The following is a 27,775-nucleotide window of genomic DNA, read 5'->3' as shown; positions in this document are numbered from 1 at the left end:
GTCAAGACTGTGGAGCAAAGCAGCAAATATGTAATCTTAATGCTACAAAGCTGTAGAGCAGATGACACTAAAATAAATACACAAATCTCTAAAGCTGGTCAGATATCACTATCTGGAAAAACATAAACCACTGTTGCCATTATTTTCCATGAGGGGCAGAGTATTAGATCAGGTAACTACAGAGTCTATTTGAAAAATAGATCTGGATGGACTGAATGTAATGACAATTGTATTACATTCAATCAGAGATAACCATGTAAACTACAGAATTTCTATCTCCCATTTCTAGAACAAAGGTTCTAGAAAATGTAGAGTTCTGTAGTTTCAGTGTAGGTGTACAGTAAAACATATTGCAAATATTGTGTATCTATGTCGTCCTATGGTCTAGTAAGGGTGGCGAACCATTTAGGCATAAATTATCTTTAATTACTGTTGAAAACTTTTTATATACAACACTGTACATAAACCTGTTTAATAAAAGAAGTGCTTCTTGGTATTGAAATTGAAAGAAACTAAGTCAAAATGATGTGCAGAAGCTGTTCTTTACAAAAGGTGTTTTTCAATGCATTCAACGTATATTACATGCACACGTTCCTACTACACACATTCTTCTTCTTGAGCACAGCTCCTAATACAGAGACTATTTCCAAGTCATAACCAGGCCCTGTTATATGGGCAAACGCCTACTATTCAAAGCCTGCACTTCTGTAGAGATCACTTCAGAAACAGGTCACTTCCTTCACACGAATAATTCCCACTACACGTTTAAAGCTCTAACACTCTGTACTAACCTCTTTATACAGAGCCTTCTCCTTTAGCACACTGAAGTTATTTGATTGATACCATGCAGAGGCTTTGTCTTGAACACAGTTGTTTAAGCAGAGACATATTTCCCCATAATGAAGTACCATTATTTGTGTAATTAACTAGTATATACAAGATTGAATCTGTTCAAAGCACTTCACAAAAAGGCCAGGTATTTTGGATACCAAGGTCCATTTCGTGAGTAAGGTCCTGCTGTGCATAGATGTTGTTCTTCAAACTATAAATACTAAACTAATGATTCCTGTTTCTCCCATTTTTTCACATATGAATTTGTCTACTGAAGTTCCCTTATTCACATAAACTATGTAGAGGAGAGTTGTTCTTAAAATCATTTATAATAAAATTACAAAACATATGACAAAAAATTAAACTTCGTAAGTAATGTTGTTTTTTTTAAATGTCATGTGTTTAAAGATTACAAACAGTAGAAGAAAAGGAAAAAGAAGAAAATAAACTTTATAAAGAAGAACTTGTTACTTACAATGACATACCATTGGCTTTTCATTAGTATTTACTGGTATATTAGTTGCTGTCACCTTGTTTGTCTACATACAGAAGTTCCATTCAGCGATAAGGCCATAGTGCATAAAGTCAACACCATATTGAAAGTGCTGACAGTGGGAGTCATCAACAGACACCTCCACACACACACATATATATACACACAGACACCACATTTATGCAAAAATGCCCTCAACATTTAGACATACAAAGCATGCACATGCATAAATATATACAGACACCCACTCAAAATCACAGACACATTCACATGCATGACCACACAGACACACAATATATATTCTAAGATATAACACAGACATGCACACACAGAAACGCATGCACACAGACATACACAGTTGTAGTAATGCAGACCCATTCAAACACACAAAACCAGATACACATACATGTATATATAAGCACACAACATGTATTCAAACATAACAATTACACTGATACATATCAGCACATACATAATACACACAGATATATGCACAGAAACACACTGTTACTAACAGAAATTCCTACACACATCTATGCACAAACACTTGAGATTCCTTCTCCACAAAGACATTTACACACAAACAGCTCCAACTACGCACACTTATGCAGATACACACAACACTTAAACATATACCCAAAACACACATGCTGAAGACACAAACATGTACACCCACAAACATACACAAACACACATGCCCACAGACATTACATTGTCACATACACCTTATCCCTATGAACACACACACAAACAAATGCACTCAAAAATACCCACACACAATACACACCCACATATGTACACCATCATGCAAATACGTACACACATGAATACACATCCACACGGACCCCCAATCAAGCCTACAGAAATTCCCACAGAAGCTCGCACAGATATGCACCCTCGAACACCAAGAGACACTCACACATCCAACTTCAATCACATACATATCAATACCCACACGTCTACATTAATTTCTGAATGCCAGCAACAAATGAGTCACCCTTTGGTAGTCACTGCAGAGGACTGGCAACATATATATTTGCTTCAATCATGGGAGAGTGCCAACTAAAATCAATGGAATACTTAGGGGGGTGTCAAGTTCATGATGAAGGACTTATGGAGATTAATGCGGTAGCCTGATACTTCCTCAAAAATCGCTAAATCTTGTACTAAGGCTGTCAGATAAGTCACAGGCAAAGTCAGGGAAAACCGCACATCATCTGCAAATAGTGGCATTTTGTGATTAATATATCCAAAGGGGACACCTTGAATCACTTTTACCTCACTCACCTTTGCTGCAAGGCTCTCTTATATTGAGAGTGAATAGGAGCGGTGAGAGAGGGGACACCTGATGAGTTACCCGCTCTAATTTAAAGAGGCCTGAGCCCACTCCGTTTACCAATATTTGTGAAAGTGGATCCGTATAATCAGTATGGACAATGTTGATAAATTGTTTGCACATACCAAACTTCCGCAGAGAGTACGAAATAGGAAGGGCCTATCCACCTACTTGAAAGCTTTTTTGGCATCTAGCACCAGTAGACCACCGGTATGTGTTTTTTTTAATAGTCTTTTCAACCAGGTGGATCACCCTCCTCAAATTGTTATGTGTTTGTCTCCCTTTAATAAACGCAGACTGATCCGGATGACTCAGTTCCAGCATAATGTCTTCTAACCCGTGCCGCCAGAATCTTTTACTAAATAATTTGCCATCCAAGCTTAGAAAAGCAGTGGCCCGATATAAAGTACAGTAGTTTGGAACCTTCCCTGGCTTTGGTACGACTGAAATTAAAGCTTCACTTATCGAGTGTGTAGCCCTCGAGAAGTGGCTATATGGTTGAACAGTGCAGTTAAAGGTGTTAGCAAATAAGAGCTGAAAGGTTTATAAAATTAGGCCACGAAGCTGTCAGGCCTGGGTGATTTGTGAAGTTTAAGGGCTGAAATGGCTGCCTGGACCTCTTCGCCACTTCTTCAGACTGCCTAAAGCCTCATTTTGGTCCTTGGTTACCTGGAAAATTGTTAGGTCATTTAGGTATTTTAGTCGGTCAGTTATCACAGAAGGCTCAGCTGTGTACAACTGTTTATAGAAATCTCTGAAGGTTGCAGCTTAGTTGGCTTCCGCTGTTGCCACTATCCTACCCTCTAGGTTGACGTGACTAATGTATTCTTTCTCATGCTTAACTCACAATTGGCAGGCTCCCACCTTACTGCCTTTTAGTCCCGAATTTGAGCAGATTGAACTCTGCCTTATTTGTGTATACTGCATTTAAGTTCACCCTCAGTGTGATAACTTTCCATTGCAGAGGTAAGAAAGCGTTATCTTTGTGAGCCTCTCATGCTTGTTGCAGTTCTTCCTCTAGTGCCAACATAACCTAGGTTTTTTGCTTGGTTAAAGTAGCCAGGAGTGAAATGTATTCCCCCCCAGTAACAGCTTTAAAGAAATCTCAATCATTAGATCAGTTAGGATCGGGGGGAATCATTCAAACTTAAGAAGTCTCTGCCAGTCTTATGCAATTCGTCTTGGAAGAGACATCTCTCACTAGTAAGCCATGGAAGAACCACCTACGTTATGTAGGTGTCAGGGAACCCCACTACAATGTCAAAGCTACAGGGGTGTGGTCTGAAAGGGCTATAGAGCAGCTTTCCAGATGTGGCATGGAGAGTTCTAGGAAATTTCTTACAAAGACATAATCAATGCTGGAATATGTGCAGTGCAAATGGAAAAATAAAGTGTAATTTCAAGCATCAGGACGGGTGGTTCTCCAGGAAAGTGGCACAGAGCATTCCCCAGTGGGATACCAGTGGCTGAGTAGCCCTCACCTTTGTCCCCAGCAGCAGCATCCTCCAAGGGTACTGTAATACAGGGACTGGACAGGGTGCAAGAGAGCATGGGGTCCACTTTTTGAAGAATCATGAGAATTTCAGGCCTCTGAGCTTGTCTAATGTCTAGCAGTGGTAGGGATGTTTATGCATTATATTTCTGAGCCATCTGACCAGGGTGCAAAAGGGTACTTACCCCATGCCATCATCCACCATTTGTGCTAGCCTAGGGAGCCCTCCACAGTCCGCATCAGGAGTGGGAATATTGATCTGTATTAAAGCCTTTATGATCCAGAAGGCCCCTCTCCTGTATTGTTTTAAAGGAAGCTTTTGCGGTGCAGGCCGCAATTCACTGGTAATGTTTGTTAGCCCTATTACTAACTGGCGGGCTGGCCAGTATTACTAGTGGGCTCCATGTGGGGCAGAAACCTGAATTAAGGCGTGGTTTCCTGTTTTATATAGGGCTCGCCACCAGCAGGCCCCACCCATGTGGGTCGCCTCTCTCTCCCCTCTCTATGCGGGTCCCCGTGACTGCCATTTTGAAGTCAGGTAGGTATGCACGACTCATCTTTGGGGGATTAAAATATACATTTTCAGGCCCCAGTGTGTAGCACGACCCTGCCATCGTAAAGGTGAGTGGGGAGGAGAGGGACTCGAGGCATTAGTCTTGCTGTGGCGTTGTCACTCACAGCAGCGCATTCAGATTTGTCCTGGCAGCTGCTGCCCTTTCTCCTCCTACATAAGAGAGCAAGATTAGCGCAGTTGCTGCATAAACTGTTTTTTTCTCCTCAAGAGTTTCTTGGCACCCCTCATGCCTCATGGACCAGAAGGCATGTCAGATCCAAATAATTGATCGGTCGGGGTCCCCCGCCACCTGGATTCTTAGAGTGAATGCAGCAGAGCTTGGGTGGTTTACCGCCACTTGGCCATGTTGGATGGCCACGTCCCTAAAAAGAGAATTTTGATCCAGAAACATTCAACGAATGCTCATGAAATAATCTGGGAAGAGAACCTGGAGGCACAAACTTACAATAAAGTATCTCTTTCATAGTAAACACAATTTGATTTTTGTGGTGGTTTTGCAGAACCTCCACAGAGGCCAGAACAGGAAGTAAAACCCAGAGTTCCCAAAAAGGATTGCCAATGGCCCCGGAAGTTCTGTGGCAGTACAGCTGAACCATGTAAATAGAAAAAAATAATTGCTCATAGTTTCATATATCAGCTAAAGAATGTACGCTATATTTATACATAAACAAAAAACCTCAATAGTAAAAAGGAACTTTGATATGAATAGAGTATGAAAACTAAGTTAAAAAAACACACAAAATCAGGAAAAATATGCAACGAAAAACAAAGCTTAAAATGACTTTATAGTCAGGTAATGAAGACAGGAAAAAACTCACAGTCCATAAAAAAAGTCTTAGAAATTCAATGTAGAAACCTAAAGGTTAAGGGTGATGTAATAAGTGAGGTCATAAGCAGTACATAGCGGGGGGCGCAAGTTATAGTTATCTCAATGAACTATAACTGACAAATTTCAGTAATTTTAGAGTTTAAAAACGAACACTATGACATTGCATCCTATTACACCATATATATATATATATATATATATATATATATATATATATATATATGGAAAATGTCACTTACCCAGTGTACATCTGTTCGTGGCATGAGACGCTGCAGATTCACATGCTGTGCATTATCCTGCCATCTAGTGTTTGGCTCGGAGTTTTACAAGTTGTTTTTCTTCGAAGAAGTCTTTTCGAGTCACGAGACCGAGGGACTCCTCCCTTTCGGCTCCATTGCACACGGGCGTCGACTCCATCTTAGATTGTTTTCCCCGCAGAGGGTGAGGTAGGAGTTGCGTATATAGTAAAAGGTGCCCATGCAATGGAGTATGCATGTATGTACATAATGTATATAAAACTAGTAAGTATTTACAAAATTTACAAATTTACAGGTTTTATTCAACTTAAACAGCTACAGGCTCCCGGGGAGGCGGGAGGGCGCATGTGAATCTGCAGCGTCTCATGCCACAAACAGATGTACACTGGGTAAATGACATTTTCTGTTTGATGGCATGTGTAGCTGCAGATACACATGCTGTGCATAGACTAGTAAGCAGTTATCTTCCCAAAAGCGGTGGCTTAGCCTGTAGGAGTTGAAGTTGTTTGAAATAATGTTCGTAATACAGCCTGTGGCTTGTTGTGTTGTTTACACATCTACACAGTAATGTTTTGTGAATGTATGAGGCGTAGACCATGTGGCTGCCTTACAGATTTCTGTCATAGGTATATTTCCTAGAAAGGCCATTGTGGCGCCTTTCTTCCTAGTGGAGTGCGCCTTTGGCGTAATAGATAGATCTCTTTTTGCTTTAATATAGCAAGTTTGAATACATTTCACTATCCATCTGGCAATGCCTTGTTTGGATATTGGATTTCCTGCATGTGGTTTTTGGAAGGCTACAAACAATTGTTTTGTTTTACAAAACTGTTTTGTTCTATCAATGTAATACATTAGTGCTCTTTTAATGTCTAATGTATGTAAGGCTCTTTCGGCTACTGAGTCTGGTTGTGGAAAAAAGACTGGGAGTTCCACCGTTTGGTTTAGGTGGAACGGTGATATAACTTTTGGTAAGAATTTGGGATTTGTACGGAGAACCACTTTATGTTTATGTATTTGTATAAAGGGTTCTTGTATAGTAAATGCTTGTATCTCACTTACTCTTCTAAGAGATGTGATAGCTATTAGGAAGGCTACTTTCCAGGTTAAGTATTGCATCTCACAAGAGTGCATGGGTTCAAATGGTGGACCCATGAGTTGTGTCACTACAATATTGAGGTTCCACGAGGGGACTGGTGGTGTTCTCGGGGGTATGATTCTTTTTAAACCCTCCATAAATGCTTTGATGACTGGGATTCTAAAAAGTGATGTTGAATGTGTAATCTGCAGCTAGGCAGATATTGCTGTGAGATGTATTTTAATAGAAGAAAATGCTAGTTTAGATTTTTGTAAGTGTAATAAGTAGCTTACAATGTTTTTTGCGGAAGCATGTAGTGGTTGAATTTGATTATTATGGCAGTAATAAACAAATCTTTTCCATTTGTTTGCGTAACAATGTCTTGTAGTAGGTTTTCTAGCTTGTTTAATGACCTCCATACATTCTTGTGTAAGGTCTAAATGTCCAAATTCTAAGACTTTAGGAGCCAGATTGCTAGATTGAGCGATGCTGGATTCGGGTGTCTGATCTGCTGTTTGCGTTGAGTTAACAGATCTGGTCTGTTTGGTAGTTTGATATGAGGTACTACTGACAGGTCCAGTAGTGTTGTGTACCACGGTTGGCGAGCCCAGGTTGGTGCTATTAGTTTGACTCAATTTGTTTACCAGATAATAAAGGAGTGGGAGAGGGGGAAAAGCGTAAGCAAATATCCCTGACCAACTCATCCATAACGCATTGCCCTTGGACTGAGGGTGTGGATACCTGGATGCGAAGTCTTGGCATTTTGCGTTTTCTTTTGTTGCAAATAGGTCTATTTCTGGTGTTCCCCAGCGTAGAAAGTAAGTTTGTAGTATCTGGGGATGAATCTCCCATTCGTGTTTTGATGGTGATCTCAACTGAGATTGTCGGCCAACTGGTTTTGAATCCCTGGGATGTACTTTTCTATTAGGCGAATGTGATTCGCCCAATGCCAAATCTTTTGTGCTAAGAGACACAGTTGTGATGAGTGTGTCCCTCCTTGTTTGTTTAGGTAATACATTGTTGTCATGTTGTCTGTTTTGACAAGAATGTGTTTGTGGGCTATTAGTGGTTGAAGTGCTTTCAATGCTAGAAACAGTGCTAACAGTTCTAAATGATTCATGTGCAGTTGCTTTTGGTGAACGTCACATTGTCCCTGTATACTGTGCTGGTTGAGGTGTGCTCCCCACCCCATTATGGAAGCATCTGTTGTGATCACGTATTGAGCACTGGGTCTTGGAATGGCCGCCCTTTGTTTAAATTTATAGGATTCCACCACTGAAGCGAGAAGTGTGTCTGGCGGTCTATCAACACTAGATCTTGAAGTTGACCCTGAGCTTGTGTCCATTGTGTTGCTAAGCACTGTTGTAAGGGCTGCATGTGTAGTCTTGCTTTTGGGACAATGGCTATGCATGAAGAAATCATGCCTAGGAGTTTCATTACAAACCTCACTTGAAAGTGTTGGTTTGGGTACATGTTTAATATTACATTTTGGAAGGCTTGTACCCTTTGTGGACTTGGAGTGGCTATCCCCTTTTGTGTGTTGATTGTTGCTCCTAAGTATTGTTGTATTTGGCACGGTTGTAGATGTGATTTTTGGTAGTTTAGAGAGAACCCTAGTTTTTCTATGACTTATTGTGTGTGTAGAAGACACTGTTGCCGAGTGCTTGTTTTTATTAACCAATCGTCTAATTAAGGGAATACGTGCATGTGCTGTCTCCTGATGTGAGCGGCTACTACTGCAAGGCATTTTGTGAATACCCTTGGGGCTGTTGTTATGCCGAATGGTAATACTTTGAATTGGTAATGCACGCCTTGGATTACAAACCTTAAGTATTTCCTGTGGGAAGGATGTATGGGTATGTGGAAATAAGCATCCTTGAGATCTAATGCTGACATGTAGTCCTGTTGTTTGAGCAAGGGAATCACGTCTTGAAGTATCACCATGTGAAAGTGATCTGATTTGATGTAAAGATTCGGTGTTCTGAAGTCTAATATGGGTCTCAGTGTTTTGTCCTTCTTTGGAATTAGGAAATACAGGGAGTAGACACCTGTTCCTTTTTGATGGTTGGGTACTAGTTATATTGCTTCTTTTTGTAACAATGCTTGGACTTCTAGTTGTAACAGGTCTAAGTGTTGTTCGGACATATTGTGTGCTCTTGGAGGCACATCTGGTGGCAATTGTAGGAATTCTACGCAATAACCATGTTGGATAATGGTTAGGACCCATGCGTTCGTAGTTATGTGTTCCCAGTTGTGGTAATATGCGGTAAGTCTCCCCCCCACTGTTGTTGCGTGGTGGGGGTTTGTGACATTGAAGTCACTGTTTGGTTTGTGGGGTTTTTGGGCTCTGGAATTTCCTTCTTGCTTTAGGGAACTGTCCACCCCTATATTGTCTTCTAAACCCTTCTCTATGATACTGGCCCTCATATGTGGGTCTGACTTGTGAGGTGGAAGGCTCTGTGGTTTGGGCATGAAACCCCCCTCTAAAGTGCAGCTTCCTAAAAGTGCCTCTGCTTTGTGGGGAGTAGAGCGCGCCCATGGCTTTGGCCGTGTCTGCGTCTTTTTTCAGTTTTTCTATTGCTGTATACACCTCTGGCCAAAACAATTGTTGTTCGTTGAACGGCATATTCAGCACAGCCTGCTGGATTTCTGGCTTAAATCCGGAGCTCCGTAACCATGCGTGCCTACGAATGGTTACTGCCGTGTTCACTGTCCTTGCCGCCGTGTCTGCGGAGTCTATAGCCGACCTTATTTGGTTGTTAGAGATAGTTTGACCTTCTTCAACAACCTGTTGGGCACGTTTCTGGAACTCTTTGGGAAGGTGCTGAATGAGATGTTGCATTTCGTCCCAATGTGCCCTGTCGTATCGAGACAGTAGAGCCTGAGAATTGGCAATCCGCCATTGATTGGCTGCCTGTGCTGCCACCCTCTTGCCTGCTGCATTGAATTTCTGACTTTCCTTGTCGGGCGGTGGTGCGTCTCCTGAGGATTGGGAGTTTGCCCTTTTTCGGGCTGCTCCCAGTACCACCGAATCAGGAGTTAATTGTTGTGTGATATATGCAGGGTCCGTTGGGGGAGGTTTATATTTCTTCTCCACCCTAGGCGTGATGGCTCTGCCTTTTACTAGGTGCTGCAACACTTGTTTAGCGTGTTTTAACATGCCTGGCAGCATTGGCAAGCTTTGGTATGAGCTGTGAGTAGATGACAAGGTGTTGAACAAAAAGTCGCCCTCTATGGGCTCTGCATGCATTGCTACATTATGGAATGTAGCTACCCTTGAAACCAACTGCATGTAGGCAGGGCTGTCCTCAGGTGGTGATGGCCTTGCCGGATAGCAATCGGGACTATTGTCTGAGACTGGTGCATCATACAAGTACCATGCATCCGGGTCATCTTGGGTCATCCCCTTGTGTGTTGGCGACTGCATCATTGGTGGGGTTGCTACCGGGGACAGATGTGGCGAATGTAATGGAGATTGCTGTGGAGAGAACCTTGGTGGTGTTTTCTCTTTAGCCACTTTCGCTTTTGGCTGCATTTCCGTTTCCTGGAATGCGAGCTTGCGTTTGATCTTTATTGGAGGAAGAGTTTGGATTTTCCCCGTGTCCTTTTGTATATGTAACCTCCTCTGGGTATGGTCTGGCTCTCCCATGCCCAGTTCTTGTTCAAATCTGTGCTCTTGTAATTGTGTTGAAAGGCCGTGCTCTTCTGTATAGGAGCCTGGTTTCGGCTCCGAGGCTGCATGTTTTGGCACCAAAGCTTTTTGTACAGTCTTTTTCGGCTCCAAAGAAGCCTTCTTGACTTTCGGGGTGCCGAACTCTCGGTGCCGAGGTGGGTCGGAGCCGGTATCTCGATCGGAGTCGGATGTCTTCAGCTGCTGGGAGGCCTTTTTCGGTGCCGATGTTTGGTCACCGTGTTTTCGGGTTAAGCCATGGCCTGTTGGCAGTGGCATCCCCTTGGCCTTCATTATCTTTGATCTGTTTCCCTGCCCGCATCATTGCAGAAAAGGGTGGGTCCCAAAATGCATTTTCCACATTCATTTTCCCATAGGGTCTTTAGACATGCCTGCAGCCTGAACCACTGAATGGAATTACACCAAATTTGGCATGAAGCTAGATCTTGGTGCACAGAGTGTGATTTTCGTGATTTAGTGTAAATCTGTGCAGTCTTTTCTGACATATTAAAGGTTAGAAAATGTAGATATCTAGAGACACTGAGGCTCTACGGATCCAACTGTCCCCGTGCTGATATCTGATTGGCTGCCAGCACTCCAACCAGGAAGTGTTGGCAAGCATTTGGGGACTTGGCTTCAGATGAGTCCTATAGAAAAATCAAAAAAAAGAAAAAAAAGAAAAAAAAGAAAAAAAAAAGGGGGCCAGGATAGGAATGCCCTGAGCCTCTAGCCTTGGTCCAGGGGTCCCTCTGGGACACAGTCAGGGCTAAAAACTATATGTTTTTTTTCAATTCTCAGAAAAATCTGTGGCTGGATCTGCAGATTTTTATTTATTTATTTTTAATTCTCAGAAAAGTAAAGCAAAGCAAAAAAAATAAAAAATTTGGTCTCCCACACACTAAATTCATTTGGCCCCCCTGGTCCGGAGCCATCTGGGCATTAACAAATAAATAATTCGATTTTAGCCTCCCCAGGGCTAAATATTTAAACAATAATAGTCGGGTTCTGCAGGCCTCCCACGGCCCCATGGACGCCACCTCCCAGGAGCTACAGTAAGATTTAAGGAGTGGGTCACCTCCTAGGAGCCAAATATAAAAGAAGTACGGGGGGCACAATGCCCCCCTCCTGGAGCCATACATGGTCCTGGGGACCACCAACCCCCAGGGATGATTCTTGCTACCTCCTGAGGAGCCGGCTGGGACTGCCGGGGCCTTCAGGCTCCCTGCTGTCCCCATAAGTTTATAATAGGTGCCCTGGGCACCCAGGAACATGTGGTCGGGCCAGGGGATGCAGTCCCCAGGGCCCAAATCAGCCTAGGGAGGGGGTCACGTGGCCACTGCGGGACCATATCAATTTTGCTCTATAGAGACAGCCAGCTGAAAAAAGGTCTCTGTCAATCAGAACTATTTTTTTCCAAATTTGCATTTCAGTGGGATCAACCATGCAGATCTATTTCTTAACCTAAATGTCTCTGAATTTCTCAGACACGGCGGAACAGATTTACACCAGATCACAACAACTATGCTTTCTGAGTAATGAGTGTCTAAAATTCCTATGGAAACTTGCATGGGGAAAACATTATTTTAGCCCCCACCCCCCTCGCCTTTTACTTGGCCCCTGCTGGACAGATCACTTCAAAATGTTCCAGGAAGGAGCTGAAGCGAATGGACAGTTTTTTTGGAATGTTTTGTGAACTTTTGTCAAAAGGCGCCAAACTTATTAGTAGACCAAAAAAAGTCATAGAAATGCAAACATATCTTTGTACATTGCAGCTTCTCCTAACAGCAACAAGAGGAGGTGATTCCCCTGTGAGATATTGGTCTCTAAGCAGTGGTTCCAGATTGTTTCCAGTATATGTACCTCTCCTTTGCTATCCAGGCCATCAGGTAGTTAAAATGATTATATTCTTCTCTTAGGGGCTTAGGAAGCATTTTTTGTGCAATCCATACTCCTAGCAGGAATTTTAATGATTTGCCCCAGTTCCATCCATGTTCTGAATATTTTTTGATTATAGCATATGGTAATTTTAGCCTGTTTAGTGGATTCTCTGGGTCTGCTATGTATAAGAGGAAGTTATATGCAGATAGTGACACAATTCAGTTTCACGAATGATTTCATCCCATGCCCATCCCATCAGCAGAGCACCTTTTCATATACATTCAAGTTAAAGGTAGGTTCTATGGCTAGGGCCAATAACATTAGGGATAACAGGCAACCCTGTCCTGTTCTTCCAGCAAATGGAAAACACCTAGATTGAATCTCATTAATCCTCACTTTGTTTGCTGGGTCGCAGTACAGTAATTTGAGGCCAAACATTTTGGTCCAAATACTATTTTCTCCAATATAGAAAATAAGAGGCCATTCTATTGACTTTAACCCGTTATTGGCGTACAAAGACACCACTACAGTCCCTTCATCTACTCGCTGCAGCAAGATTATTGTGAAGTTGTCTTAAACCTAGTTTTCTGGACCTTTGGACATAAAGCTGATCTGATCCGGGAAGATCAATTCCATAATCTCACTTGCAGATTTATTTGCACGTTCTACTGCACTGACCAGAGAAGTAATTGTTACTACAAGTGGGGCATGGTCCACGATACCCATACGTTTAATATTTTGTTTGTAAATCTGTGACCGGTCAATGCTGGGATGAAAAAAAAATTGTTGAGTGAGACCTATGGGTCCTGACTAATGAGAGAAGCAGCTTTCAGTAATGTGTCATTTTGTAATCCACGTACATTATAATGACATTTATAAGAATTGTTTCTTCCCCTTCCTGTTCAGCCAATATCACTGTGCAATGTCTTTCAAAGCATAACTATGTTTTGGGCAGATTGTTATTTTTTTATTTTTTTATATACTATACTAAGATAGCTATTCCAGGACCCAGTGGCATATTTTGAATAGCTCAGGACTTGAATTACCCCCTGCCTGCAACACTGGTTACACTTTAGGCGAGTTTCCTTAAGGAATACAAGATCATATTATTTAAATACAAAGTGTCTTGAATTCTAGGTCCCTCTTAATTGTGTTGCTGGTATCTCAAGTCATGCAAGTTAATGTGTGTGTGTCATTTTATCATATGGGGCCTAGCTATTTCAATAGAAGTTTCGTCAAACTGACTCCTCCTGTGGCATTAGTCTATTTCTGTTGGTCTTGTCTTTCAACTACAAAACAAAGTTGTCCCAATGCCTGCCCTGCCCTACATAATCATACAATGGTCCTAAATCTGCTGATCCAGCACGCAATAGCCCTTCACCCTTGCATTGCTATTTAAACATTTATCCAATTATGCGTTGTTACCACTTTCCTAAATTATCTCTACCTTAGGGGCTTTGTGGACTCAACAGCCCAAACTTTAATGAATATTTAGTCTCTTGGATAATACACCTGCCTTTGTTAGTAATTTCTTTATTGTATGTTCCCACATTAAATTTTTATCACCAGCTTCCTTTTCACTGTCTTTTCCCATTAGTTGTCAGATGTTTGGTTAATTGAGGATTTTACGTCTGCTTCTTTCTCTTTCCTCCACCAACTCCCACATAGCCTCTAGATTTTCAAAGATGATGGTTTTATTTTGGAAAATAACTTTTAGTCTAGCTGATTATAAGAGCATGTAATGGAGGTTTAGCACTTGCAGCTTTTGGTTTACCCTCACAAACGTTTTCCTTTGTTGTGGTATTGTCCTTGTATATTTATTCTGGGAAGTTCGGGATGCAGTATGATTCATATTGTATTTTGCCTAGACCTCCTATCTCCTTAAGAATGTTTGTGTCAGACACTGTATTTTAGTAAACATTATGGCGGGGGGTGAGCGGGGCAGAGCCAGAGAGCGATCCGGAGGGGGCTTCCTGATGAAACATGTGTGCTCTTTCAAAGGCAACACACTAAGAGTTTATCAGTTAGTATTATATCTTAATGCTGCATTGCTATGAAATGTACAGGGTTAGGGTCTTCCACTTCTTGGGGGTACCCCGTGATTATTAGAATGTTCCTTTAGAACTTCTCTTCAGCATCTTCACTGCTACCCTTAATTGTCCTGGATGACATTTTCAATTATTTTATAGAAGCCTGGATCTCTTTCAAGATGCCTTTCAACACTGAGATACATTTTCAGCCTTTATCACTCTTTCTACTGGCGTAACAGTAATACATTCTAGGCCACTTCTCTGGTTTTCATCCCCAGGCCGATATGGAGGATCATACTTTCTGTAGTATGAGTTCTGCAGATGCCATCATTTCTTCAACAGCTGCCTCCAGCGCAGTTGTGTTCAGTTTTGGTTCAGAACTTGTGCTAGTGTATTTATTCAGCCTGCTTTGATTCGGGATAAGACCTTTTTGCCTTTCACCATCTTTCTTCTGGTGACCTGTGGTTTGCAAATGATAATCAGATTTCAACATGTGTGTGCCATACTGATTATGTTTGGTTACTTGCACTATTGCTGGTCATCTTATGCCTCTGGCGACACCCTATGCGCTCTGCCTGGCCCATGCACTTGGATTTATTTTTATCCCTTTCAATGTAGGTATAACTTTGTCTTACAGTCTCACAATGCTATAATTGTTTTTGATCTCTTATGTGAGTGTGCAGTCTTGAAACATAGGATACAGCGCCTAGCTTATCAGAAAGGGTAGGATAAGAGATCCACCAAGGTCCCCAAAAAAGCATCCATCTGATTGTTTCCAAGTTTCTGTTATAGCTCAGAGATGACAAAGAAGACCACATGTTTTGGAGAGAAAAGATGGATTTAACAGAATGTACTCTTCTAAGACTCAGATGTGAGAACATTTTACCTAGGCTAGATTAGTTGTATTGCTGTAAAGGAAATGTGGTTGTCTGCAGCCTATATAGCATGCTTTCTCGTTTTGAAAGAATAATGTTGTATTGCCAATTATGGTCCTCAATCCTGATAATTGATACACACCGATTTTTTTTTTAATTAATACTTAGCATCCACGGTCTCTGTCAATGTGATCCAATTCTCATTTATCTTGGGGTGAAACATCAACTGCTCACGACCTTACTTTTTGGCAGCTAAAATCACTAGAGACTCCAGCAAGAAAGTGGTTACCAGCTGCAGAAATGTGGAGGAAATCTCCCTTATCTGGAACCTGTTTTTGCTGGTATTAGGACTCTGTTCACTGTGACACTGATATTCAGTGTTACAGTATATGTGCTATGGCTTAAACAGTTAAAATTGGTTTCAGCCTAACAGTTTACTTAACTCTCCTATGAGGCCATATTAAATGCACATAAAATGCATGGACAATTACATGTACTATGTGGGCTGCAGTGTGTATTTGCACTACTCTAACAGGACAAAAACTATATATGGCTGCCAGGAGCATCACTGCCAAAATAAAAACGAAAAAAAAACAAAAAAACAGTCTATTGAGAGGGTCATCACTATAGTACAAAATCACTGCAGGGACACACAAACGTGAAACTTGTTTTTGCTATGTAGGAAAAATAATATTTATAATTCACTTTGAATGTTTGTCTTCTAAGCGCACTGGACAAGGCAAGGTACATATTTTGATAGTGTCCTCACAGTGAATGAAGGCCCAAAAATGTGTTCACTGTAGATTTAGGCATCATTCTCCAAAAGCAGACGTATGTAATATTACATTTCTTAATTAATGTCTCCGCATGGGAAAATGGTAACAAAATGAATCAAAGATAGTTTCCACTAAATTTTCAAATTGTACTTAATGGGGAAATCAGGTGACTTAAGTACCTTCAGTGGAAAACTAACCTTGTAACAATTTACTAAAGGTCAGCCGATCAGAGCAGTGAGTCACTCAGAGAACCGTACCTCCCCTTGTCCCATAAGTATGGCACCAATATAGTCCTGCTATGTGCACTAAGCCACGACACATACTTCTCCCAAGGTGCAACCCCAAGGTTAATTTCAATGCAGTCTGTACAAGTGGCAGCGCACCGATACGTTACAATCTATTTGATTGAAAGTCCATTCCAGGTGGTATATATCCCAAAAGGTCTTTATTTCCATTGATAAAATAAAATAACACAGCCAACGCGTTTGGTTCATCACGTTAACATCATCAGGGCATAACAGCAGTTTGTTAATTGCTGTTGCAGGTCATCAATCCCGTTCCAGCTAGACGCATGTGCACAGTCCACATGATTACGATCTATCGAAAGGTTCAGCAGGACCTCACTGTAAACTCATATGGCCTCTTGGAGCCCAACCCAGCTACATTTTCCAGCCTGCACAGCTCCAGGATTTTGAGAATCAGGAAACTGAAAACGTTTGATGGTCAATCCTTGGATCAAGGCAAGGGGGCAAACTATGCCCAACAGCTAAGTGACTTGGTGACTGAAAAATACAGCTTTCCCCCACTTGAAGCTTATGGCACTAAAAGCAACAGCTTCAACAGTACCCCACTGACGATGTTTCAGAATCTGAGGGTTTTTGTTGGATTTTATCCTAGACCTTGCCTCGAAGGAAGATTCTGACTTAATAAAAAATAAAAAAAATAAAAACTCAAGCATTTGCAATGCAATGGGTCTTGTGTTTGCTCAACTTAGAGCTATTTGAATTGGACATTTCGAACAGGACTTTTCTTGCCACTTAAACTGATAATGAAAAGTACAATTGTTGACATAAGCAAGTTGATTCAAACGCCATGGCTGCCATGAGCATGGAGAGACACAAAAAGAAGTTCACTCACAGTCAAATGTATTGGCAATCGTGCAATTATCCATGTAACAGGGGCAGATTTCAAGGCGCTAACAAAACAGCCCCAAGGAAGAACAAATGTAGAGCATTTACCAATGATAACAAAGGATTTCTGAAAGGCAAGCCCAGGAATTAGTGAAAATGATGGGTGTTAAAAGCCCACAATACTCATAACAGGTCAAAGAGCTTGCGCGCTCAACCTAGAAAAAGGAGTCTGCTAGTAAAACATTCAACCAGAACAACCTCATTGGTATATCAGATCTGATATCCACCACAGTCAGCCTGAAAACACATCTAGGTCCTTGTCAACCATAACAGTTACTTTTCAACAATGATTCACTTTATAGGCACTTTTGCCTTAAAAAAAAAAGTCATATCTATAGTTCCCATTTTCCAATTTTAATTGTTTTGCGGTTTTTCTACTCATTAAATTTTGTCTCTTTTTGAAAATTGGTTAGGGAATTTTATTGCATTGTTTTTGTGGCTTTAAAATTGGCGGTACTGCTTGAACTTAACATGTATTTCTTGGAGTATTTGCCTGCTGCTTGTCACAGCCATTAGGGACTGAGCGCAGATTAAAAGAGATTTGAGCTGAGGCCTATCAAGAGTGTTTATTAAGATGGTAAGGGACCAGACTTCTCAATTTAATAGCCCACATTTTGACACCAGATAAGTAATAAAAAAGAACTACAGTAGGTTAAAATAATAGTAAACAGGGCATGCCATGTTAATACATGAAATAATCAGTACTTTAGTATGGTCATCGCCTTTGTGTATTGATTCAACTTTCCCAGACGAACGCATACTACTGAGATAAATACCAGTGAACGATTTACACATGCAAAACGAGGAAAGGCTAATTCACTTCAGTCTCTTATGATTTAATTTAATTACAAAACATTTTCATAACTGACAAACAAGTCTTGAGGTGCATCAAAGCAAACAAATCATGCCATACAATTTTAAAGAAATGTAAATATCCATAAAACAATCATCAAGTAGTCTTGTTCAGCGTAACAGATGAAAACAGACTTTTAATTAATTGATGACACATCATGCTTCGGTTAATATTAGCCATAATTGGGGCCTCAGCGCGCGACAGATCACTCAGGCCTTGCGTGGAGGCTGCTGTCCCCTCCTGAGCCCGTGTCCTCACTGGTGGAGGGTCCCCCGCTGTTCAGGGACTGGTGAGGTGTTCTCCCCCTTGCAGGGAGCACACGTTACTGTGGATGCTGTCGGAGCGGGGAGTGTACCTGTGTGGAACGGAGGAGAACCCTGTTGAGGGACATACATTGGAGGCATTAATCTGCTCTGATCTGTTGAAATGCTTGGAGCTCCCCAGCTCCCATGTCTTATCTGGGGCCCATGAGCGCTGATCCCTTCATTCTGGACACCTGGTAAATGCTACTGCTCAGCAATGAGGAGCCACTGCTGTTGCTCTGTCCCCACTCCAAAGGGATTGTGAATATCCTCCAGGTTGCCTAGCTGTGAGTGGTGCCCCCCAGTACTGTGGAACTCATTCTTGCATCATTGCTTAATGATTTTGGAGACCCGGGGTGGGGATCTCGGGCGAAGACTGGGGTACTGGTACAGGCCAGGTGTGAACAAGGGTCCCCTTGCCAGAAAGTAGGGGACAGCTGGTGCAGTGGCTGCCTGGTGCCACGGGGTGGTCACCCTTCCCATGGGTAAGAACAAGCAGACTGGGGGCCCCACAGGGGATTATGATGGAACAATATACCAAATGGGCGTCCTCCGCAGAGCGCCAGACACGACAGGGGTGCCAGAGGAGATTTAATGCTGGACTCGTCGGCAGAGGGGCCTGTGAAAACAAATCCTTTGGTGGCTATCGGGGATTGCGCATGGCGGTAGAGGGCAAGATCGAGATGGCGGCCTTCGAAGTGAACCTCCTCGGTGCCGAACCACAGAAGGGATCAGAGAATGTCCAGGTTGGAGAGTGGTCCATTTTAGAACTACAATCTGAGGTTTCTGTGCTCAAAAAGCAGTTAGCCACTGTTAACTTTAAGACTTCGACAGTGAAGTTCAGGGCAGAAAATACAGAGGGGAGGTCCTGTCATAACAACGTTCACCTGTTGGGGTTCCCTGAGGGGGCAGAAGGGACTGAGAAGTTTGTACAGCTCTTCATCTGAGACACCCTGCGGCCTACTTGCCTGTCACCGTACTTTGCTATCAAGCAGGCGCACTGTGCGTTGGTGGCCCCTCCCCAGCTGGGGGTGCTGCCATGGGCCATTAAAGCACGTATCCTTAATTACCGGGATAGAGGCTGTGTTCTATGCATGGCCAGAGATACAGATAATGCCACAAGATATCTGTTTATCCTGACTATACTCATAAGGTACAAGGCAATCGAAAAAGTTTCTTGAAGGTCAAGAACGAGCTGCATTCTATGGGCTTCTGATACATGCTGCTGTACCCAGCCTGCCTCTGGACGATTGGGGTGGGTGGGGTAATTGAGGGAGGGAGGGGGGAGCTGGGGGGAGAAGAGGACCTTGTCCCATTTTTTTCGATTCTCCAGATGATGTGTGGCAGTGGCTGGAGAGGTGGGGACAAGGTCCCCTGAGATAAAGTGGGCACATGGAGATCTGGCACCCGTGCAGGGAGAGGAGCATGCAGCCCAAACTGGAGATCTCAGGTAGGATCTGCAGTTGGGGGCTCTCTGAGCCTGGATGCTTGAGACCCTGGCCACACTGTGGTGCAGGAGGATGGAACCATGGCATGGACCTACACGCAGGCGGTGGACAGAACGTGGAATGCTGAATTGGCCCCTGGGTTGGTAGCAATGGCCTAAGACCCTGATGTGTGATGTCTCCCAGCAAACACCACCGAGCCTATATGCATTCGATATTCTTTATCAGCCTCTTTCTTACGGGGTGGGAGGGATGTTCCTGCTGGGAGAGGGTGAGGTCTTACACTAATGCTGTTGATTCATACTGTTGGGGCAGAGAGCTGGGGCACCATACACATTACCTTTTAAATTGAGAGGATAGTGTGGAGCTCTCTCCACATTAGCGGCAGGCGATAGTTATGGGTGAGAGGGTTAGGCTGTTGGCCTTGACAGCTTTGGTAGGGATAGATATACAGTATATTTGGTTTTTGTTGTGCTGTTATTCCGCGTGGGGGTGGGGCAGTTGCTGTTTTTTTCTTTTCCTCTCGTTTTTGAGGATAATGTTTATTGTTCTTGTGCAGGTGAGAACACTGATGATTCCTATGGGGGAATTAGTAACCCACCCTACTTTCCTAGAGATGGGGTGGGCTCAGGTATGGACTCAGGCCACGACAGCCTATGGCTGACGAGTTACGTATTCTCACTTGGAATGCCCCGGGTCTGCAGGATTATACAAAACGTTAAGAGTCGACTCATATCAGCCATGCTGGATGGCAAGGACATTACTAACTTGAACGCCTACGGCCCCAATGTAAATAATGGGCAATTCCATATCTCCATACAAGGGTTACCTGAAGGCAGTATAGGATCCTCTATAGTATGGATGAGAGACTAACTGTGTTCTAGAAGGGGATTGAGACTGCCACCCGCCAAAACTGGGCACAAAGTCTCGGATGACACAGTACTTGACCCCAAGTCATGCAGAATATGAGGATGCTTGATAGCTGGCAGTCACTCTACCCACAATTGCATGGGTACACCTGTCACTGATTAACACATTGTACATACAGTGGTCTGGACAGGCTCATTGTTGTGCGACTAGACCTCAGGGCTCTGCCGAGGGCTGAACATCTGGGAAGATGCATGTCCGATCATGTACCTGTGTTGTTCCACCTATGCAGGGGGGATGTTGCAAGTGGTGCTCGGCACTGATGCATGCCTCCCGATCTGCTATCTGCTAATGGATTTAGCCTGCTGAGAGCTACTTTGGGAGGCACTCCAGATTTACACAGATGGTAACTGGGATGCTACCAGGTTGCGTGCTATGGAGTGGGAGTCCCTTAAGGCCATCCTTGGGCATCTGTATTGGGATAACATGTGGTGTCGGGAGACAACTTGTTGCAGACATTGAGGGTTGGGAGTGGAGATTGGCGACCCTACAAAGGGCTGAAGCAGGTTTGGCTGTCACTTGAGGAGAGGTTGTGCGTATTCAATGTGACTTGTAAACACTGAGGGAGTCCCTTGACAGGCATACCCTCGCCTCCTATCGACATCGACTGCACAGGGAGGGGGATAATTTTGACCAGCTGTCGGCATGGATACTAAGGTGTGAGCAGGCGATTCCGCCCATTCTGCCGATTCGAGACCAGAGGGGGCAGGTGCTGATGTGATGCTGTGATATACTGGCAGCTCTGGTGTCGCTCTTCCATACTGTGTATTGAGTGAGCAATGATGTTTGTGTGGACTGGGCAGAGAGAATTTTTTTGCAGGATCAACTTTGTCCCGGATCTCAGTTGATGCGAGCATCTTGAAATGGACCTCACCCTGGAGGAGCTAAGAGCTGCGCTCCATGATTTGAATAGAGCTAAGGGCTGACTGCTTCCCTGCTGAGTTTTATCACGTGTATTCTGATATTCCTGGGGAGAAACTATTGAATGTTTTCTCCGATAGCACAGCGCCTCCAAACCCGGACTATGCGTGAGGGCGTAATTAGCCTTATGTTGAAGCTAGGGGGTGGGGGAGAAGTTACGGTATGGACACTGAGGACCCCTCATCATACAGATCTATCACTATAATCAATACAGATGTTAAAATCCTCTGCAAACTATTAGTGAAGCGGTTGCAAGGAGTAAACCGTGCCCTGGTCCATGAGGACCAATGTGGTTTTATACCCTTAAGTAGCACAGTTTTTAAAGTTAGGCATCTGATGTATGACTCATGTCTCAGACTGCGGAGTTGAACCCGGATCTGGCTCGTGTTGCTAGATATTGAGAAGGCGTTCTATACAGTGTGGTGGAGCTACCTCATGAGAATACTTCAGGAGACAGGCTTCAGCTTAGTCTAAGTGGATGCAATCACTATACATGAGGCCAGTCGCCTGTATCAAGGTGGGAGCGGAGGTCTCTGAAGCATGGGTAATAGAACAGGACACCCAACAGGGGTGCCTCCTCTCGCCATTATTTGCCTTGCCACTTGAATCCATGGCAATCCCATTTCACAGAGAGCGGCGGGCATTGGACATACAAGTTGGTGATTCAACTCATGTTGTCTCATTGTATGCAAATGATGCGCTGGTGTATGTCCCCTCACCCGTTGAGGCAGTACCTGTGCCAATGCAGCACTTGAGAGAACTTTGGGCAGGTGTGCTTACGTGTGAATCTTAGAAAACACTACTGTTTCCCCTTGGATGGAAAGCCATGTTGCTACAGGCCCTGTTGCCCAACTTGGGAATCCAATGGGAACAGAAGTGTTTCCAGTATTAAGGCATTATGGTCACTAGGATAGAGGCAGATCATCAGCGCATTAATGTGGATCGAATGGTGAGGGGTCTCACTAGATGGGTAAACTTCTGGAACACCGCCGCCCTGTCGGTCATGGGTTGAGCAGCCATAGCAAAAATGTTCTTCCTTCTAAGATGTCTATATCTAGTACAAAATGTGCTTTTTCCTCTGCACAAGAAACTCTTTTGGCCAATACATAATTTGCTTGTCTCAATGTGGGTGGGGAAGCCCAGCGGGGTGGCCCTACCGGGTTTGAGAAGGGGCAAGAAGGAGGGTGGCTTAGCCCTCCCGGACATATGACTACTACTATGCAACACATGGAGGACTCAAACTGGAGTCATACATGCAGCCTAGTAAAGGTGGTATCCTGTAACAGTCAATACCAACTACTCAATTTTAACTACATGCATGACCCATACATAACACAGGCCCAGCTGAACAGTATTGACCCCTTGGGGGAGAAGCTGCCCATTGTGGAGAGAAGGTGGACACGTTCCCTCATCTGGCATATTGTGTGGGTGTCCATGGGTTCCGGGAAATGGTAGTGTCCTGCATTTTGGAGGCAGTTGGTATTGATATCCCTATGACACCTGGTGGGTGCCTGTTAGGTGTGGTGATGCGGCCCAAGGGACACAATCTCATACAAACTCCGACAATTGGCCCTCCTCCTTGCAAAGCGTAGAATAGTCATGGGATGGATGGTGCCCCGGATTCTGAGTGAGACCTAATGGGTTAGAGATGTTTTGGAATGGGGAGTCATTGAGGAACAACATATGAGGCTCACTCACACTGACGGCAAGTGCGATTGGCACTGCTTCTTGCAAAGCGTAGAATAGCAATGGGATGGATGGTGCCCCGGATTCTGAGAGACCTTATGGGTTAGAGAGGTTTTGGAATGGGGAGTCACTGAGGAACAACATATGAAGCTCACTCACACCGACAACAAGGTTGCAGAGGATTTGGCAGCTTGGTGGGCAATGTTGGACACTCAATGAACATAGTAATACAGATACGGAATCGGTCCTGGAGATGTGATGAAGTACAGAATTACACTGTATCATAGCTGATAATACCAAGTGGGGTTTCTTGGATTCATGGTATTTATGATCCCCTTGCTGTCTTGGTAGACGTGATGATACTCTTATATGACGGTCCTGGCAATCACTCCAATAAATAGGTTTCATGATATGGTACCTACACTTGTTAACATATACTATGTGTTGTGTTGGTGTTTTGACATGTATGCAAATGCATAAATAACGGTTTTTAAAAACAATATATATTGGCCATTAGGTCTAGGTTAGGACTAGGTGTCCTTTTAGGTAAAAAAAATTAAAAAAAATAAACAGGAAGCCATTTGTTTTAACAGCAGCCCTACTTAGTGCAGTTATTAAAGTGAATCGCAGAACAAACATTAAAATGAACAAGAAGGGAATCCTAATCATAAATACACCACCACCATCACAGTAATTGCATTTCAGGTTTGGATACTCCACATCTATACTTGTGAAAATACATAACAAAAAACAGTCACATGTCTAAAATGTTTATAATTAGCATAAAAAATTAGCGTCCAAAAGGTGGCACTAAAGACACATACATTTTCTTGCTTTTTCATTGCCATAATCACAAAGCATAGGTCCATAGTCAATTTCCTCAGTAATCTGATTTTCAATTGAAATCATGGCAAGATCTAAGTGTTGTTCTTGTGACATTGGAGAGCGCAAATAATTTTTAATGAGATCAAGTTTTGATACATTTTTCTCCCGTACAGCAACTAAGACGGGCAATGTTAAAAGTATGCGCAGAGCAATAGCAAGATTAGGGAAACCCCCGTTTACAAGTGCATGTGCTAAAATGTCAGTAAGTGTCATATTCTGTTTCACAACGGGAGCCAGTACAGTCAGTTCTTTACAAAGTTGTATTCCATCAATATCAGACTCCTTAGACCTTTTATCAGTTAATACTTCCTGCAAATCCATACAGTATTTTAAAAGATCTTTACTTGATAGACACCGCACTTTCCTTATATCGTATAAAAAACCAAAGAATTTGTTGTGATGTTGAAGCTGATTTAATCTTTCATTAACAGCTTTAATGGCTATATCCAGAGCAGTGTCAAAAAAATGTATTTTAAATTGATTTTTGGGGTCTGTTGTGTATTCACTTAGATCTTCACAACTGGGCAGCATTTTCCTTTTCTTGGACCGAATTGGAATGGTTTTCGGGAAGGTAGGAAAAATGTCCATCTCTGAAGCCAGTTCTCTTGATTCTTGTAAAGCATTTTCAAAACCTTTATCAGAGCGATATTCTTCCAGAAAAAGTTTTGTTTTTAATAAACCTTCAATTAAATCTGGAAGGCATGGAGCTTGAACTTGCAGAATGCTGACACTATTGATCTGCTGTAACATACTGAACCAAATAACAATGGAACACAAGAATTTAAAATTGCTTAATTCATCTGCCAAATTTGCAGCATCCCCCCTGGTCAGAAGTTCAAAAGTAGAATCTTCTGAAATCTCAAGTAGTGTGCTGTATATTTCCCCAGCCTGGAACCTGAATGTTCGTACGATATCAATTATACTTGACCATGTGGTTTGACACACAGTTTTCATTGAAAGTTTGTTGATTTGTTTTGTCAAAACATCACACCGACGAGTTACGCCTGATAAAAACAGGCATATTCTTTGCAACACAATTAAGAATGAGCCTACATCCTTACACAACATAGCAGCCTCGTTGACCACAAGGTTCAAAGAATGATTACTGCACGGGATGTTAAAAGCTCTTGAGTTTAAATTTAGAATGTTTTGCTGAACTCTTGACTGTCTGGCTTTAATGTTCGAAATGTGGTCATATGCTTGCCCTCTCATATCCTTCAGAGGTATGCTTAGCCTCTCAAGCTCAGCTAAAATTGTTTGAGTCAGTCCTGCTCCAGTTGGACTGACCTGTGTTATAAACCCTAGAAACCTTTCTTGAATGCTAACTTCCGGTTCTACGATGGACATCTCTTTCTGCTTAATAGATACAAATCTTATAATCATAGTCATTTGCAAAGCATCACCGATATCCGGGGAGCAGTCAAGAATAATGGAATAATACTTGGACTTTTTTAGTGACTGCAGAATACACTTTACAAGTTCTTTTGAAATCAAGCTAAGCAGTTCATTTTGTATATCCCTTCCTACGTAATGTTGCTGCGTTTCTAAACTGTTCATTTTTTTCAAGTGATCCAACATAACATTATCAAACGTTGCAAACATTTCCACAAGTTTCAAAAAATGCCCGTTATGGTCACTGTAAAGAGTATCGCTTCTCCCATCTAAAGGCAAGCACTGCTGGCCAAGGTATTGAATAATAGCTACAAAGCGTTGAAGGACACTCTGCCAGTGCTGAGTTTCTGTTTTATACAGTCTCCAATCTGTGATGTCTATAGCTGGTTTGGATTCTAGAGTCTTTAGCAATTCAACCCAGCTTTGCATTGCAGCCAAGTGGCACTTCCATTGTTCATGCTGGCTGAGATGCTCAGTCAAGTGTCTCCAGTCACTATAGCCGTCCGATGTATAACTGTTTACTATGGTTGTGAAAAGCTTGCAACAAAAGCAAAATATTCTGTTTTTCTTCTTGGAGTAAACTATCCAATTTCGAATGGCATCTTCACCATTAGGGAGGCGCCGGATGTAGTGGACTGCGGTGAAGCGACGATCAGATTCATCTTTTGGATACTTAAAGTTTTCCTCAGGTCTCACTGGGCCTTTCCGGACAATGATATCCCTTAACGATGTAGTGATAACATCTGGCCAGTCAGCTGGATCTGATAAATCAACTACATTTGTTACATTTTCTGGGGTTTGTGGTGGCGAACTGCAGGAATCTGGGAGTTTTACATCTTCCTCAATATTTGTTTCTTCATGTTTTATCATCGAGGTTGAAGGTTCTTCATCACAACCTACACAAACAGAAATTATATCCATGCTAGATTCCGGATTACTGTCAAGAGGCTCCTGCTTGATATTAGCAGGTGTTAGTTGTCTGCTGAGTGACTCAGTCAATGCTTTCCTCTCCAACTCTTTCAGCTTCCTCTTCTTCCTGAAAGCTGCTCCTGATGGTTTCTTTCCCGCGGACATGCTGAAGAAAATGATCTACAGTAGCAAATAGACACTATTAAGAAAAAAATGAAACAACATCACTACAGCAATTCATTCATTAGACATTCCCTTTCCTACTGTAAACGCCCAAGGTGGTACCCATCCCACCCTCCAACCAACCATCTGCAATTCATGTCACCAATGGCATCTAAAACCAGAAATCACCCTAAAAAATACTGCTGTAAAAAGCAGAAACTCAAAGGCCCAACTGCATCAACAAGGATTATATCTGTCCGATTTGAGCAATCCGTTCCCAAACCTGGTCTCATATCGGCAGCAATGCCAACAGAAAGACTTTCACTGTAGCACCAATGAGCATTACAGAATCAGGAGAAAGGGAGTTAGTGGACAGACTTCACCAGAAATTTGCAACCGGAGCCTGGCCTGGCCTACCCTCTGGCTATGGGTGGCCAAGTCCACCCTATAGCTTAACTGGCTTCAAGGCCCACAACAAGAAGTTTGTTATGCAGTACCCGTGGGAAGCACAATAGTAAGAAATGAAAGGCTAGCAGCTACCACAACCACAAGCACTACAACTGAGAATAAACATCTTAGTCTAGGCTCTATACTCGCAAATCTCCACCCTACACTACCTAGTGCAGCCAAATTCAATGATCAACAACTACCCAGTCCTTCCCTCAAAATTCTGTAGCCTTCTTCAATATAAAGGCTGTCAAAATCATTCACCTCATCACCCATACCAGCCACTGACAGACGCATCATTCTGAAAACTACTCTCCATTGTCGGTCAGATCAATCTGAACAAAACTCTTATTAGTGATCAAAATCAATTTCTGACACATGGTATCCAATTCAACAGCTCAGCTACACCAACTTGACGTCAAATCAAGAAACTAAACACTGAAAATATTTTTTCTGGCTGTCTAGACGTTTGAACAGAATGTTTTTTTTAAAAAAATGATTTGTTAGTATGACAGCTAAATCAAGTACTTGTGTTATACT

At 42.7% G+C, this 27,775-nt stretch overlaps 1 protein-coding gene across 19 annotated transcripts in view; it reads right to left on the bottom strand.

The window, feature by feature from the left end:
• RIOX2 (ribosomal oxygenase 2) overlaps nt 1–27,775 on the bottom strand; it is a 1,008,555-nt gene that overhangs the window by 760,434 nt on the left and 220,346 nt on the right. For 9 of the 19 annotated variants that reach the window (XM_069204772.1, XM_069204766.1, XM_069204764.1 and 6 more), the window contains one exon: nt 16,540–26,806. The exons of 9 other annotated variants lie outside the window; for them this stretch is intronic. In XM_069204772.1, the coding sequence (XP_069060873.1) occupies nt 24,251–26,791 (2,541 nt within the window). In that variant the 5' untranslated portion in view covers nt 26,792–26,806 and the 3' untranslated portion in view covers nt 16,540–24,250. Of the gene's footprint in view, nt 1–16,539; nt 26,826–27,775 lie in introns of those variants that run through there. One more of the 19 variants, XM_069204765.1, reaches the window with a different exon arrangement.

Source organism: Pleurodeles waltl, chromosome 8, assembly GCF_031143425.1.
Source record: "Pleurodeles waltl isolate 20211129_DDA chromosome 8, aPleWal1.hap1.20221129, whole genome shotgun sequence".
NCBI lineage: Eukaryota > Metazoa > Chordata > Amphibia > Caudata > Salamandridae > Pleurodeles > Pleurodeles waltl.
Note: the sequence above shows the minus strand (reverse complement) of the source record. Positions and strands in the feature narration are given on the sequence as shown.